Genomic DNA, 15,747 nt, shown 5'->3' with positions numbered 1-15,747 from the left:
TGTTTTCCCCCGCAGTTTGTTTTTCCCTCTTCTTCTTCTTTTTCTTCTTCGTTGGTTATGAGGCACTTCCAGAAACCGAAGTAACCAATCAGAGTTCAACGCCCGCCCCAAATTTCTGTGATTGGTGGACAACCGTGTCACATTTGGGCTTTGGACATTTTGAGCGAGCGCACAGCAGGATTTGAGCGGACGTGGAGAGATTTGAGCGAGCGAGAGAGAGAGAGAGGTTGAGCGAGAGAGAGAGAGGTTGAGCGCGCAGAGGAAGAATCTGAGCGCAGAAATGATTTTTGAGCAATCTCAAGTTTGTCTTTGCGCAATTTAAATATTTCCTCAAAATGTTATTAGTGCGCTTGCACAATAAAATTTTTTGCGCTCAAATTTTCCCATCGCTCGCTCAGTATTTTGGCACAAATATAACCCCATAACAATGAGGTTGGAGCCAGCAGTGTGTTCGTCCATTCATCTTCTACGTTGCTTTATCAAACTCATCCAGCTAACAAGAACTCACGTTCACACCACCAATCAGAGACAGAAATGCAAACTCTACACAAACACCCTGATCCAACTCTCATCTTGTCCTTGTGAGACGAGAAGTGAAGAAACAAAATGTTAACAGAATGAGTTTTTATTGAAACAAGGATAAAATGTACAGTGAAAATCAACTTGGAAAACGTTGTTACACAATATGTTACAGTATTTGATGGTATTTCCACATAACGCTTCCTACTCTAAATGCCACATTTCATTAAAAAAAAGTCTGCAATACTTTGACTGAGTACACGGTTGTTCTCTCACCAATCCCTGCATGTGGTCCTTCCTTAGTCCGCAGGCGAGTTTAAAATCAGAACCCTTTCCTACGAATGCAACAAGAGACGGATCTGATGCAAATTCTGCCGCTGCCAGACAAACAAGTGTAATTTCAGACTCTTTATATACTTTTAAGATGCGCCGAGTCTAAAGGGGATGAATAGCAAAGACAGAATGCACGACATTGAATGAGTACGTGACGCTCAGTTGCTGGGGATACAGAGGATGATGAGGGACTGTAATTGCTCTCCTGACCGCCGACGACAAAAGCTTTGGCCGAAAACAGTGTGGTGACATAACATGACGACCGCTGAGCGTGAGATAACAAGCCTCACTCACCAAACGCACAGAAAATGACCAGTCCTTTCAGCATTGCTATTTTTCCGGGCTGTGGGCGTCGTCTTCCTCGGATCCGTGCGTCTCTCCGTCCGTGTCGTCGTCGTCCTGCATTTGATCCGCCGCCGCTCCTCCGCTCGGAGACGGCCTCAGCAGATACTGCAGCTCCTCTGCACTGATGGCCACCTTCTCAGGGATCAGCCACCTCTTGAAGTGTTCCAGAGCACTGAGGGCAGACGCACAACTTCAAGACCAGGCTCTTCATACGCTTCCGTGAAGGGAAGCGTTCAGGCCGTGACACACCGTGATCACCGTATTTTCCGCACTATAAGGTGCACCTACATTGATTGACATAATTTACAACTTTGTTCATATATAAGGCACACCGCATTATAAGGCACATGCAATAGACCAGTGGTCAACAACCTTTATAGCTCAAAGCCATTAGGTTACATTTTCCACTGATTCTAACACCCAGAGAGCTGCACGCATTTTATTTTGATAGTCCTACCTGCAGCCTATGCCAGGAGGACACTACACACAAAACCTTCTTCACTGCTGGTTGACAACTTACAACTACCGGTAATAAACTAAACTACATGAACTAAGCAACACAAACACAACACAACACAATTATTACCGACACCACAAACCAAATATAACCCCAATAATTGCATTTAAAACACCACAAACAGAAACTCCCATAATGCATTGCAGCTATCGGCTGCACCGAGGAGCTCAGGGTGCAAGGCATGATGGGAATTCATGTTTTGTGTTGTTGGAGGTTATTGTGGGTCGTTGTTGGGCTTGGTGTTGTGTTGATTGTGTTTATGTGTTTTTGTTCCCCAGTTTAGGGAGTAATTATTTCATCTAGTTTATTTTGGTTTGTTAGAATGTTGGTGTGCAACCATGAGTGATGAAGGTGTTGTGTGGAGTGTCGTCCGCTCTGAAGATCCGGTTGCCAAGTTAGAGTTGTCAAAATAAAAGCTTCTGGTTGTTCAGCTGTCAAATAGCAGTCTCAAGTAGAGCAATTCTTCCATATATATGGCGTACCGGGTGATAAGGCACACTGGCAGCTTTTGAGAAAATTTGAGGTATTTAGGTGCCTTATAGGGCGGAAAATACGGTATAAAGGCAAGCCTCCTTCAGAGGGTTTGGTTCACACCTCTCATCCATGTCTCCACCCTGGAAGAGCTCGGAGGTCTGGGCGTCGTGCAGGAAGCGATCCCAGCACTCCTTCTTGGCCTGGGACAAGGAGCGCAGCATGTCTCTGGAGGTCACGGCCGTCGACTGGCCCTTCAGCTTCTTCAGACGATTCTCTGCAGGACAAGGTTGTGAAAAGACCTTTAATGCAACATCGTCAGAAGCTCTAAGAATGAACACGTATGAAGCTGCTAAGAGTCCGAGGAGCACAAACAGGCGGTTACTACACAATGAAGTGACACAGCTTCCTCTTAATATTCAAGTTAATAACATTCAGTTCAAACAAGACTGATGTTCTTCATAAAAACATCCAAAAATATTAAAAAAACTGAATTTGACTATTTAGGAGTATATTTTTTAATTGGCATTTTCACTCACATTTAAGTAGAATATTATTCAAACCTTTTGATCTGCATGTTTTTCACCAATAAGTTTAATATTTCAAGAGGAAGTTCCTTCTTTTTCATCTATATTCGTTTGCCATCGTGGATGTTTTTAGACTTTTTGTACTTTGAGCAGAGACATTTTCGACAAGTGAAATGAATCCAATGCATATTGAGAATTGGATCAAACAACCAATGGTTCAAGAGTAACTTTTCACTTGAGTATTTCTTTTTTTTTGCAAAAAGTCTTCTCGTTTGCAACCGATGCCGATTGTAGCAACGTAACCAACTCATCCGTAGCACTCTGGAACAATTTTGCAACCATTTCAATACAGACAATATCATCTTCACAGCCTCTTTCACAAGCTGAAGAGTCTTCGAACATGATGAACTACTGTGATGTTGCAACGAGCAGTTTAACAAATATGCTCCATGAAAACATAATGAACTCTCAGTGCCTCTTTCCAGTACTTTTCCTCACATCTACTAACGTCTATCTGGATTTGATGAGGTTTGACATTACCAGGCAAAAAGTCCACGTTGTAGGAATTAGGAAAAGTTTTCAAAATACAAAGGGCAAATTAAAAAGTGCTGGTCTGTACATGTGAATCGAAGACGAACGTCTTTAGAGAATGTCTCTGCTTGGCTGGAAGGAGTGGAGCTGAGATGTTCTCTACAGAGGACGTTCTCTACCGAGGAGACACGTTCTCTACAGAGGTGACACGTTCTCTACCGAGGAGACACGTTCTCTACCGAGGAGACACGTTCTCTACCGAGGTGACACGTTCTCTACCGAGGTGACACGTTCTCTACAGAGGAGACACGTTCTCTACCGAGGTGACACGTTCTCTACAGAGGTGACACGTTCTCTACAGAGGTGACACGTTCTCTGCAGAGGAGACACGTTCTCTACCGAGGTGACACGTTCTCTACAGAGGTGACACGTTCTCTACAGAGGTGACACGTTCTCTACAGAGGTGACACGTTCTCTGCAGAGGAGACACGTTCTCTACCGAGGAGACACGTTCTCTACAGAGGAGACACGTTCTCTACCGAGGAGACACCTTCTCTACCGAGGTGACACCTTCTCTACCGAGGATGTTCTCTACAGAGGTGACACGTTCTCTGCAGAGGAGACACGTTCTCTGCAGAGGAGACACGTTCTCTACAGAGGTGGGATGTTCTCTACAGAGGTGACACGTTCTCTACAGAGGTGACACGTTCTCTGCAGAGGAGACACGTTCTCTGCAGAGGAGACACGTTCTCTGCAGAGGATGTTCTCTACAGAGGTGACACGTTCTCTACCGAGGTGACACGTTCTCTATAGAGGATGTTCTCTATAGAGGTGACATGTTCTCTACAGAGGTGACATGTTCTCTGCAGAGGATGTTCTCTACAGAGGAGACATGTTCTCAGCAGAGGAGACATGTTCTCAGCAGAGGAGACATGTTCTCTAGAGAGGTGGGATGTTCTCTACAGAGGTGACATGTTCTCTGCAGAGGATGTTCTCTACAGAGGAGACATGTTCTCAGCAGAGGAGACATGTTCTCAGCAGAGGAGACATGTTCTCAGCAGAGGAGACATGTTCTCTACAGAGGTGGGATGTTCTCTATAGTGGTGACATGTTCTCTGCAGAGGATGTTCTCTACAGAGGAGACATGTTCTCAGCAGAGGAGACATGTTCTCAGCAGAGGAGACATGTTCTCTAGAGAGGTGACACGTTCTCTACAGAGGATGTTCTCTACAGAGGTGACACGTTCTCTACAGAGGTGACACGTTCTCAGCAGAGGAGACATGTTCTCTACAGAGGAGACATGTTCTCTGCAGAGGATGTTCTCTATAGAGGTGACATGTTCTCTGCAGAGCAGACATGTTCTCTAGAGAGGTGACATGTTCTCTGCAGAGGATGTTCTCTATAGAGGTGACATGTTCTCTACAGAGGAGACATGTTCTCTACAGAGGTGACATGTTCTCTACAGAGGAGACATGTTCTCTACAGAGGATGTTCTCTATAGTGGTGACATGTTCTCTGCAGAGGATGTTCTCTATAGTGGTGACACGTTCTCTGCAGAGGTGACATGTTCTCTACAGAGGTGACACGTTCTCTACAGAGGTGACATGTTCTCTATAGTGGTGACATGTTCTCTACAGTGGTGACATGTTCTCTACAGAGGTGACATGTTCTCTGCAGAGGTGACATGTTCTCTACAGAGGTGACATGTTCTCTGCAGAGGTGACATGTTCTCTATAGAGGATGTTCTCTATAGAGGATGTTCTCTACAGAGGTGATATGTTCTCTACAGAGGATGTTCTCTACAGAGGATGTTCTCTACAGAGGTGACATGTTCTCTATAGAGGATGTTCTCTACAGAGGTGACATGTTCTCTATAGAGGATGTTCTCTACAGAGGATGTTCTCTACAGAGGTGACATGTTCTCTGCAGAGGTGACATGTTCTCTGCAGAGGTGACATGTTCTCTACGGAGGTGGGATGTTCTCTACGGAGGTGGGATGTTCTCTACAGAGGTGACATGTTCTCTACAGAGGTGACATGTTCTCTACAGAGGTGACATGTTCTCAGCAGAGGAGACATGTTCTCAGCAGAGGAGACATGTTCTCTGCAGAGGATGTTCTCTAGAGAGGTGACATGTTCTCTAGAGAGGTGACATGTTCTCTAGAGAGGTGACATGTTCTCTACAGAGGAGACATGTTCTCTGCAGAGGATGTTCTCTAGAGAGGTGACATGTTCTCTAGAGAGGTGACATGTTCTCTAGAGAGGTGACATGTTCTCTAGAGAGGTGACATGTTCTCTACAGAGGAGACATGTTCTCTGCAGAGGATGTTCTCTAGAGAGGTGACATGTTCTCTACAGAGAAGACATGTTCTCTGCAGAGGATGTTCTCTGCAGAGGTGATATGTTCTCTACAGAGGTGATATGTTCTCTACAGAGGATGTTCTCTACAGAGGATGTTCTCTACAAAGGATGTTCTCTACAAAGGTGACATGTTCTCTACAAAGGTGACATGTTCTCTGCAGAGGTGACATGTTCTCTGCAGAGGTGACATGTTCTCTACGGAGGTGGGATGTTCTCTACGGAGGTGGGATGTTCTCTACGGAGGTGGGATGTTCTCTACAGAGGTGACATGTTCTCTACAGAGGTGGGATGTTCTCCCGTGTGCATGGTTCCTCCCAAAGCTCACAAACATGAGTGTCTGTCTGTCCTGCGATGGACCGGAGACCCTGAACAGGAACATGGATGTGCAACAGCATCTCCCATCAAACAATGGTGAAGGTTAAAGGTCAACCATGGAGGCAGAACGTGTGGATCCTCCTCCAGACCCTGGTCTTCACCACCACTGAACGTGAAGCTCACCCAGGAAGTGGGAGGAAATACCTAAACTGGCGATGTAGACCTCAGAGTCCTCCATGGGCTCCCAGGCCGCGCTGCAGGAGCCACTGCTGGTCCCGTTGGCCTGTCCTGTTGGTCCCTCAGCTGGTCCCTCAGCCCGTCCTGCAGCTGGTCTCTCAGCCCGTCCTGCAGCTTGTCCCTCTGCCCGTCCTGCAGCTTGTCCCTCTGCCCGTCCCTCAGCCCGCTGTGCAGCTGGTCCCTCAGCCCATCCTGCAGCTGGTCCCTCAGCTGGTCCCTCAGCCCATCCTGCAGCTGGTCTCTCAGCTGGTCCCTCAGCCCATCCTGCAGCTGGTCTCTCAGCTGGTCTCTCAGCCCATCCTGCAGCTGGTCCCTCAGCCCGTCCTGCAGCTTGTCCCTCAGCCCGCTGTGCAGCAGGTCCCTCAGCCCACCCTGCAGCCTCCTCCGCCGGGTGAAACGAGTCCCTGAAGTCCGGCCTGTTCTCCTCCTCCTCCGCCGCGGCGGCGCCGCTTTGCACCCCCGGCAGACCGGAGCAGATCTGGGTCCAGAGCTCCCCGCTGGACCGGACCTCCCGGTTCATGAAGTCGTCGATCATCGTGGGGGACGAGGACAGAATCAGCTGGTCTGTTTGTTCAGCTGCGGAACAACAAAGTGAACGAGTCGAATGAACAAGCTCACACGCTTTTACGTGACTTCCGTGCACATTTAACACTTTGACAGTCTAATAAATCACAAACCTCTTAACTGTTTCACAACGTGTAAAGATGAAACGTTGTTTTCCGAGCTGTCAGGTGAATTTAAAGATTCAAGCTTAGCCTCACCAGCTAACCGGAGCCATGATTCACACTCGCCCACTTTCTTAAGACAAGTCGTTGATTGGTTGTAACACCTGCTCGTCAAACGGTACTGCGACGTGATTGGCTAAAGGCTGTGTGACGAATCGGATCCGGAAGTTGTCGTGAACGAGAAGAGAGAAGAGACGGTGGTGAACTCGCCAGGTAAACATGTTCTCTGTGCTCTGCTTTACTGTGACCGTCACGAAACGTCCGGTGTGAAGCGGAACGTTCCCCCTGCAGGGTCCGGCCTGGGACAACGTCCGGTGTGAAGCGGAACGTTCCCCTGCAGGCTCCGGCCTGGGACGACGTCCGGTGTGAAGCGGAACGTTCCCCTGCAGGCTCCGGCCTGGGACAACGTCCGGTGTGAAGCGGAACGTTCCCCTGCAGGCTCCGGCCTGGGATAACGTCCGGTGTGAAGCGGAACGTTCCCCTGCAGGCTCCGGCCTGGGACAACGTCCGGTGTGAAGCGGAACGTTCCCCTGCAGGGTCCGGCCTGGGACAACGTCCGGTGTGAAGCGGAACGTTCCCCTGCAGGGTCCGGCCTGGGACAACGTCCGGTGTGAAGCGGAACGTTCCTCTGCAGGCTCCGGCCTGGGACATGCGAGCTGCGCTGCGCCTGGCTGTGCTGGCCGTGCCCATGGGGGTTCTGCTGTCCCGGACCGCGGCCTGGATGTCCAGCGGGAAGACGCATCCGGAGCTGGTCGCCAGGCTCAGAGGTGATCCTGCACCTTTACCCCACAGAGGCTTCTACCCTCTGTGGTCTACAGAACCAGACTGAGACCTTCATAATGTGGTCTACAGAACCAGACTGAGACCTTCATTATGTGGTCTACAGAACCAGACTGAGACCTTCATTATGTGGTCTACAGAACCAGACTGAGACCTTCATAATGTGGTCTACAGAACCAGACTGAGACCTTCATAATGTGGTCTACAGAACCAGACTGAGACCTTCATAATGTGGTCTATAGAACCAGACTGAGACCTTCATTATGTGGTCTACAGAACCAGACTGAGACCTTCATAATGTGGTCTACAGAACCAGGCTGAGACCTTCATAATGTGGTCTACAGAACCAGACTGAGACCTTCATTATGTGGTCTACAGAACCAGACTGAGACCTTCATTATGTGGTCTACAGAACCAGACTGAGACCTTCATTATGTGGTCTACAGAACCAGACTGAGACCTTCATTATGTGGTCTACAGAACCAGACTGAGACCTTCATAATGTGGTCTACAGAACTAGACCTCTATTTCCTCCATGAAGACAACAAAGTAGTAAAGGTAGTACTCAGAGTAAAGGTAGTACTCAGAGTAAAGGTAGTACTCAGAGTAAAGGTAGTACTCAGAGTAAAGGTAGTACTCAGAGTAAAGGTAGTACTCAGAGTAAAGGTAGTACTCAGAGTAAAGGTAGTACTCAGAGTAAAGGTAGTACTCAGTACTCAGAGGGTCACTGGGCAGCTTCAGTCCTGAAAGCAGCTTCATCTCCTCACTTCCAGTGAAACAATTTACACTGAAGCTGATCTGGTTTGAAACTGTGGAGTTGAAACCACAGGTCTGATCCAGACCTTCAGTCTTTGTGTGTGTTTCTATTTTTTTCTATTCTATGTGAAGCACTTTGAGTTGCAATGTGTCAAATTATGAAAAGTGCTCTACAAAGACTGACTGACTGACTGATGACTGTCCTTACGTTGAAGGAAGATGTAATAGACACTGGCTGTATGTTTAGGGTTGTTTTGGTCTGTGGTCGATGATCTTTTAGAGCCAATCAGATGCTTTGAATCGCCTTACAGCTTTTGCACATTGCCGCATATAGAAGTCCCACCGTTTGATTCAATTACGGGGAAAACTAACTTCTCATTGTCATATTTTTCTTTATGAACTTCTACATGTTGCTTATGTTCACACTCGTGTTGCAGTTGGACGGTTGATCTGTGCACCTGCTAACTCACTCAACTTTTTAATTCCCACTTCTTGATCACCCGCCGCTTCATGGATCCATCAACACTTGAGTTGAAATGTGTGATTGCAGTACCTGAGGCTCACTGCACCTCCTCTCCCTGCAGACCAGGGAGTGATCCGCTCCGACAGGGTGTTCCAGGCCATGCTGGCTACAGACCGAGGGCTGTACTCCAGAGACTACCCTTACGCAGACTCTCCTCAGTCCATCGGTACGCAACATCACATGCATTAACACAGTCCTCCCTGGATAGCCAGAGGTTTGGACGCAGCCGCTGCTATAATGTGTTTTTAATTGATTATCATCAGACGGACCAAAGAGTCTTTCCACTGAGCTTATTGCCACTTTTGTTCATTTCAGGTTACAGGGCGACCATCAGCGCACCGCACATGGTGAGTAAATGAAGTAGAAGAGTGGACTGTCTGTCCGTACCAGAGTTGAACCAGCGCTGTTGCCTTGCAGCACGGCCACGCTTTAGAGCTGCTGAGCGACAAGCTAACTGAAGGGGCGTCGGCGCTGGACGTGGGCTCCGGCAGTGGATATCTCACCGCCTGCTTCGCGAGGATGGTGAGGTCTCGGACCGTTTGAAAATCTCCTCGTCCGCCGTCACGTTTGCATGAGGATGTACGTGTGGTTGCGTGGTGTTCAGACGGGGCCCAGTGGGAGAGTCGTGGGCATCGAGCACGTGGAGGAGCTGGTTCGCATGTCCATCAAACACGTGCAGGCCGACGACCCCGAGCTGCTGTCCTCCGGACGCATCAGGCTCCTGGGTGAGCAGGGGGCAAGCCTTCACGTTCACTGCAGCCACTGTGCAGTGTGTCACCTGCCCTGTGTGTGTGTGTGTGTGTGTGTTGCAGTGGGAGATGGACGGCTCGGCCACCCGGACGCCGCGCCGTATGACGCCATTCATGTCGGTGCCGCTGCTGCGACGGTGCCTCAGGCTGTAAGAACCGACCGTCTGACTGCTGGAGAATCACATCGAGACAAATAACGACATCGTTCAGCTGTGACTCTCCGAACAGGAAACCACATCAACCAGGAAAATCAAACGATTGATAGAAAGATTATATTGGTTCTGAAAAACACCCAAATGAGATATATGCATGTGTGTTCCAGTTCTATGATTAGGGTTATTCGGAAGTAGTCGACACGACGCCTGCAGGACCTCGTGATTCTGTGGAGCAAATCAATGTCAGGACAAGCGACTTATTTTGAAAGTGAAGGGTTTTCTAAATCATATCAACAAATTGATGATTTGTAATAAAAGTGTACAAAATAGATGTGCATGTCAAGACAGAGCTGGGCAAAGTGATGACAGATTGCTAGAAATGATGGCAAAGAGAATTTCGGGAGGCACATTAACGTTAGTTTTCCACCTATACTCACTGCTTCTCACAACCGATGCTTGAGCGAGTAACATTTTTGATCGTTTATATACAAACCCGAGGCGAAGAAAGGCAAAGATGTGTCGAAACTGCTTGACTTTTTACCCTGCTGGGACTTTGGCTGAACATTTATTGAATAAGTAATGGTGTTTCAGACAGTGAGAAATGGCCACACCGCTGATGGTGACGCTTCGATGTGACGTAACGAGCGACAGCAGCAGCATCACTGAGCACATTTACTGACAAACTGAGCAAAACCAAGACAATTGGTCTGTTTGTAGTTGGCTGCAGTTATCAGCAAAACATTTAGTGATCAGACTTTTCTGGTTGACGTAAGTTTTTTTTGTAGTATCGGTCTGATAATATTGGAAAGCGACAGTCATCCTGCATCCCTAATAGGAATACTGCGGATTAGTATTGACTGAAGTATAACTGTACTGTGGTATTCCTGGCGGTCTGGGCTGAAGCTGCTCCTCCATGTGGAACCTCTGGTTCTCCGTCTCCTCTGATCGCAGCTCCTGCAGCAGCTGAAGCCCGGCGGGCGGCTGGTCGTCCCCGTGGGGCCGGACGGCGGCAGTCAGGTGCTGGAGCAGTACGACCGGCAAGGCGACGGCACCTTCCTGAAGAAGTCGCTGATGGGCGTGGTCTATGTTCCCCTCACTGACAGGCGGCGCCAGTGGCCCGGGTAAGAAAAGCTCTTTAAAGAGTCAGACTTTACAGCCAAAATGAGTGAATCACGTCCTGCTGTCCCCTCTGTCCTCTCTGTCCCCTCTGTCTCTCCCCAGAGCGGAGCTCTGACCTGCAGTGTGGTTGTCCCCACAGGAGGTGGCAGTGTAGCTTCGCCTCCTGCTGGGCCGTCGCCTAGCAACATGAAAGCAGGCTGCTCTGTTTGCTTCAGCCCATCACCTTCCCAGAAAGCGAAAACAACGACTCACTGAATAAACGACCACCGGTCCGCTGACCGGCCTCTTCCCAGAATCCTCGGAGGCAGAGATCGACGCTGGACAGCAGCAGGCGGCGTGTTGGTCGTGGCGCATTGGTCGTGGCGCGTTGGTCGTGGCGCGCTGAAGAGCAGCAGGATGCGTTTGGGTCGATGCTTCTGGGGAATCGAGATCAATCTTGTTATTGTGTTTGATCAAATGGAAACATTTCTCATGAATGAAGTAAAAAAAATTGGACAAAATCCTGAAAAAGCCAAGGTTTTATTAAACAATCAAAAATAAAGTAATATTTATTTTGTGGTAAGAACGCCTCTTCCAGTTTTCTTCTACTGTCTGTAGAATGTTGGGTTTGACTTTGTAGGTGTGGAGGAAGGAGTTGTGCCAAAATAATTATTAATTTGGGGAATTTCTAAATAATACGATTGTAGTTATCTGTACAATATACCAGATTTGTTCATAACATTCACTCTGCAATTAGTGTTGCTTTTATTGTTTATTTACTGAAAAGGGATTACCAGTGCACAACTGTCAACATGATAAATTAGCTTTTAATGATCAAACTTTTAAAGGTTTCATGAAGAAAAAATACATGTAATTCAGAATAGCAGTGAAATTAAGTTCCTAACCGTAGAATTGATGAGTAATCTGGATAAAAGAAAACACTAAAATAGAATAATATAATAAAAAAAAAAAAACTTGAATTAACATGTTTTTTTTTTTGTTTTTTTCTCTACATTTTGAGTACTTTGACAATAGTGCTTTTAAGTTAGATTGAATTATATCAAACCTATTTGTTGGCGGTCTGCACGGCGGCGCAGTGTTCAGCCTTTCTGTGTGGGGTTTGCATGGCTTTCCTCTCGGTACTCTGCTTTCCTCCCAAAGTCCAACAATATGCATGTGAGGTTCATCTGGGACACTGAATTGCCCCTCGATGTACTACTGGAGGCTCCTCAGTTTTCTAAACGTAGAATGAAGCAGAGCTTTCAGGCTCGTCTCATGTGGAACCAGCTCCGTTTCCGTCGGGGGGGGGGGGGCGACACAGGTTATGCTTCAGGCGGGGTGAGACCAGTGAGGAAAAGGGCTCTGCTTTCTCTGGAAGTTTAAAGTCCTCGAGTACATGTACTTATATGTATGAAGATTTTTTTCCATTAATTAAAATTGATTTAATGGTCAAATTATGAATGACATTTTTAACACTGCATGAAACATTCTTGTCAAATTTACAGAACAGCCAGCAGTGCAAGTCGACCCAAAAAGCATGACTACATTTACAGTCAAAGATACATGTTCATTGTTGTGCAATGCAGCCGTTTCAAATTAGAATTGACATTTTGATTGTTTTGATCAAGAGTGAGGGAAGAGATGGGTTTACATTATTTCAGTTAATTATAAGAGAACAAAAAATTATAGATTGAGGGGTAGCTTCTATAACATTATTGTATTTTTTTTCAATCAATAGTACGTTTATAACAGAAATCATCAAAGGGCATCATGTTATCAGTGTTATCTATGAGATGCATCAAAATCAAATTCCCCTCATAACCATTAAAAAACACATTTATTTCTCAGGCTGATGTATCTGCAGTTCACACCAGAGTGTTACGAGGACTAAAATGGAGTTCATAGATCATTTCCCGGTACTGTAATACCAGTACTGTAATACCAGTACTGTAATACCAGTACTGTAATACCAGTACTGTAATGCCAGTACTGTAATACTAGTACTGTAATACCAAAAGCAGGTGGGTGATTTGTTGGGCAGCTAATTCAGGTCATAGTCTCGTGTCAGGAGAACTTTCACACCTCTTACATGTTTAAAATGGGATTTGAGATGTGAAACCACATGTTGTCTTCATTTCAAAAGATCTTAACCCATTAACCCTCCGGTGGTGTTCACCCCCCGCCCCTTACTTTAGTGTTCCCGCTCAAAATGGACCGGTCTGTTTTAACTGCTCTTAAATTAGCACAAAAAAACATCTTTCATCACCAAATTGTTATGCAAACATTCTTCAGCTGTGAACAAAGTCTCAAGGTTGTGTTTAACATGAATTTATAGAATTAGACATAAAATAACTGCAGTTAAAATACAAATCGGCACCGAAAATGTATTAACGTAATACAATTAATGTAATGTAAAAGTGTGTCTGTGTCTGTGTCTGTGTCTGTGTGTGTGTGTGTGTGTGTGTGTGTGTGTGTGTGTGTGTGTGTGTGTGTGTGTGTGTGTGTGTGTGTGTGTGTGTGTGTGTGTGTGTGTGTGTCCATGCGGTCAGAGTGGCCATTCAAACATAGGCGTCACATTTGCAGCCTCTCAGGCTTGTTTTGTTGTCTCTGGAGGCTCAGAGCTCACACTGCTTCCATTTCCTGCTCAGGTCCTTGTTGAGGGAGATCAGCCAGGGTGAGGAGATCAGCCAGGGTAGGGAGATCAGCCAGGGTGAGGAGATCAGCCAGGGTAGGGAGATCAGTCAGGGTGAGGAGATCAGCCAGGGTAGGGAGATCAGCCAGGGTGAGGAAATCAGCCAGGGTAGGGAGATCAGCCAGGGTGAGGAGATCAGCCAGGGTAGGGAGATCAGCCAGGGTGAGGAGATCAGCCAGGGTAGGGAGATCAGCCAGGGTGAGGAGATCAGCCAGGGTAGGGAGTTCAGCCAGGGTGAGGAGATCAGCCAGGGTAGGGAGATCAGCCAGGGTGAGGAAATCAGCCAGGATGAGGAGATCAGCCAGGGTGAGGAGATCAGGCAGGGTAGGGAGATCAGCCAGGGTGAGGAGATCAGCCAGGGTAGGGAGATCAGCCAGGGTGAGGAGATCAGCCAGGGTAGGGAGATCAGCCAGGGTGAGGAGATTAACCAGGGTAGGGAGATCAGCCAGGGTAGGGAGATCAGCCAGGCTGAGGAGATCAGCCAGGCTGAGGAGATCAGCCAGGGTAGGGAGATCAGCCAGGGTGAGGAGATCAGCCAGGGTAGGGAGATCAGCCAGGGTGAGGAGTTCAGCCAGGGTGAGGAGATCAGCCAGGGTAGGGAGATCAGCCAGGGTGAGATCAGCCAGGGTAGGGAGATCAGCCAGGGTGAGGAGATCAGCCAGGGTGGGGTTCGGGGGTTGGTGCTGGGGCTTCACACTCCTACCAGACTGGCAGAGGCTGGTCTGTGAATCGAATAACTCTTGAAAGGACATGAAACTGTTGTCAGGACATAGTTGCTGGAATAAAGACCTGCCAGACTCTGCTTCCCACTGACTTTTTGTAGCCTCATAGTTTGAGCAATATACTCCTGCTAACATCAACAGACTGATGTAGACTTGGAGGTCCACCAGGTCCATTTGTCTCCAGGTGTCCCCAAACACACGCTTCCCCTCCAGGTTTGTCCTCTCCAGGATAATTCCCTCAACAGACTCTGGTAAAAAGAGTTGGAAGCTGGACTTGATGTCATCCACATGAGATGTTGCAGACCATGTTGGCCCTGGTGTCATCTTTATGATGTTTTCCACTCTCGCTCTATTTCCTCTGTCCTGGGGGGATGAAGACCAGAGCAAGTGTCCTCTAGTGTGGTTCAGGTGGGTTCAGGTGTGGTTCAGGTGGATTCAGGTGTGGTTCAGGTGTGGTTCAGGTGGATTCAGGTGTGGTTCAGGTGTGGTTCAGGTGGATTCAGGTGTGGTTCAGGTGGATTCAGGTGTGGTTCAGGTGGGTTCAGGTGGGGGATGGTTATAAAGTGTGGGAAAGAGATGGTTCACATAACAGACACCTTCTAGTCTGTGTGATGATATGATACATTGTATCACCAGGAATCATGAGGGAGGATCACTATGGATGAATGTAGTAGGAGGATCACTATGGATGAATATAGTAGGAGGATCACTATGGATGAATATAGTAGGGGGATCACTATGGAGGAAGATAGCAGGAGGATCACTATGGATGAATATAGTAGGAGGATCACTATGGATGAATATAGCAGGAGGATCACTATGGATGAATATAGTAGGAGGATCACTATGGATGAATATAGTCGGAGGATCACTATGGAGGAAGATAGCAGGAGGATCACTATGGATGAATATAGTAGGAGGATCACTATGGATGAAGATAGCAGGAGGATCACTATGGATGAATATAGTAGGAGGATCACTATGGATGAATATAGTAGGAGGATCACTATGGATGAATATAGTAGGGGGATCACTATGGATGAAGATAGCAGGAGGATCACTATGGATGAATATAGTAGGGGGATCACTATGGATGAATATAGTAGGAGGATCACATTGGATGAAGATAGCAGGAGGATCACTATGGATGAATATAGTAGGAGGATCACTATGGATGAATATAGTAGGAGGATCACTATGGATGAATATAGTAGGAGGATCACTATGGATGAAGATAGCAGGAGGATCACTATGGATGAATATAGTAGGGGGATCACTATGGATGAATATAGTAGGAGGATCACATTGGATGAATATAGTAGGAGGATCACATTGGATGAATATAGTCGGAGGATCACTATGGATGAATATAGTCGGAGGATCACTATGGAG

General features: G+C 47.3%; 2 protein-coding genes across 5 annotated transcripts; one reads left to right on the top strand and one right to left on the bottom strand.

The window, feature by feature from the left end:
• Nucleotides 1-609: 609 nt before the first annotated feature.
• Nucleotides 610-6,967, bottom strand: ccdc32 (coiled-coil domain containing 32). The gene is made up of 4 exons (XM_080513054.1): nucleotides 6,833-6,967; nucleotides 6,123-6,731; nucleotides 2,309-2,462; nucleotides 610-1,369 (listed from the first exon to the last, which is right to left on the bottom strand). The coding sequence occupies exons 2-4, from the start codon at nucleotides 6,688-6,690 to the stop codon at nucleotides 1,183-1,185; spliced, it is 909 nt and encodes a 302-aa protein (XP_080369180.1). The 5' UTR covers nucleotides 6,691-6,731; nucleotides 6,833-6,967; the 3' UTR covers nucleotides 610-1,182.
• An 86-nt stretch (nucleotides 6,968-7,053) lies between these two features.
• pcmtl (l-isoaspartyl protein carboxyl methyltransferase, like) lies at nucleotides 7,054-11,591 on the top strand. 4 transcript variants are annotated; one of them, XM_080513056.1, is made up of 8 exons: nucleotides 7,054-7,093; nucleotides 7,172-7,647; nucleotides 9,001-9,105; nucleotides 9,255-9,286; nucleotides 9,357-9,461; nucleotides 9,544-9,837; nucleotides 10,795-10,964; nucleotides 11,102-11,591. In XM_080513056.1, the coding sequence occupies exons 2-8, from the start codon at nucleotides 7,530-7,532 to the stop codon at nucleotides 11,142-11,144; spliced, it is 867 nt and encodes a 288-aa protein (XP_080369182.1). In that variant the 5' UTR covers nucleotides 7,054-7,093; nucleotides 7,172-7,529; the 3' UTR covers nucleotides 11,145-11,591. The 4 variants fall into 4 exon arrangements, with proteins under 4 accessions (XP_080369182.1, XP_080369181.1, XP_080369184.1 ...); XM_080513058.1 differs by having other exon boundaries at nucleotides 7,087-7,647; nucleotides 9,544-9,664; nucleotides 9,752-9,837; nucleotides 11,102-11,587; XM_080513055.1 differs by having other exon boundaries at nucleotides 7,085-7,647.
• The last annotated feature ends 4,156 nt before the right edge of the window (nucleotides 11,592-15,747 follow it).

The sequence above is a fragment of the Blennius ocellaris genome (assembly GCF_963422515.1).
Source record: "Blennius ocellaris genome assembly, chromosome: 17".
In the NCBI taxonomy this organism is placed as follows: Eukaryota; Metazoa; Chordata; class Actinopteri; order Blenniiformes; family Blenniidae; genus Blennius; species Blennius ocellaris.
This window is presented reverse-complemented; position numbering and strand designations above follow the sequence as displayed.

Coding starts and splice junctions, on each gene's coding strand:
- ccdc32 (XM_080513054.1), bottom strand. CDS start 6,690: ATGATCGACGACTTCATGAACCGGGAGGTCCGGTCCAGCGGGGAGCTC. Junction 2,463..6,122: donor GGTCTACATCGCCAGTTTAG/GTATTTCCTCCC, acceptor CTTGTCCTGCAG/AGAATCGTCTGAAGAAGCTG. Junction 1,370..2,308: donor GGTGGAGACATGGATGAGAG/GTGTGAACCAAA, acceptor GTCTGCCCTCAG/TGCTCTGGAACACTTCAAGA.
- pcmtl (XM_080513056.1), top strand. CDS start 7,530: ATGCGAGCTGCGCTGCGCCTGGCTGTGCTGGCCGTGCCCATGGGGGTT. Junction 9,106..9,254: donor AGACTCTCCTCAGTCCATCG/GTACGCAACATC, acceptor TGTTCATTTCAG/GTTACAGGGCGACCATCAGC. Junction 10,965..11,101: donor AGGCGGCGCCAGTGGCCCGG/GTAAGAAAAGCT, acceptor TTGTCCCCACAG/GAGGTGGCAGTGTAGCTTCG.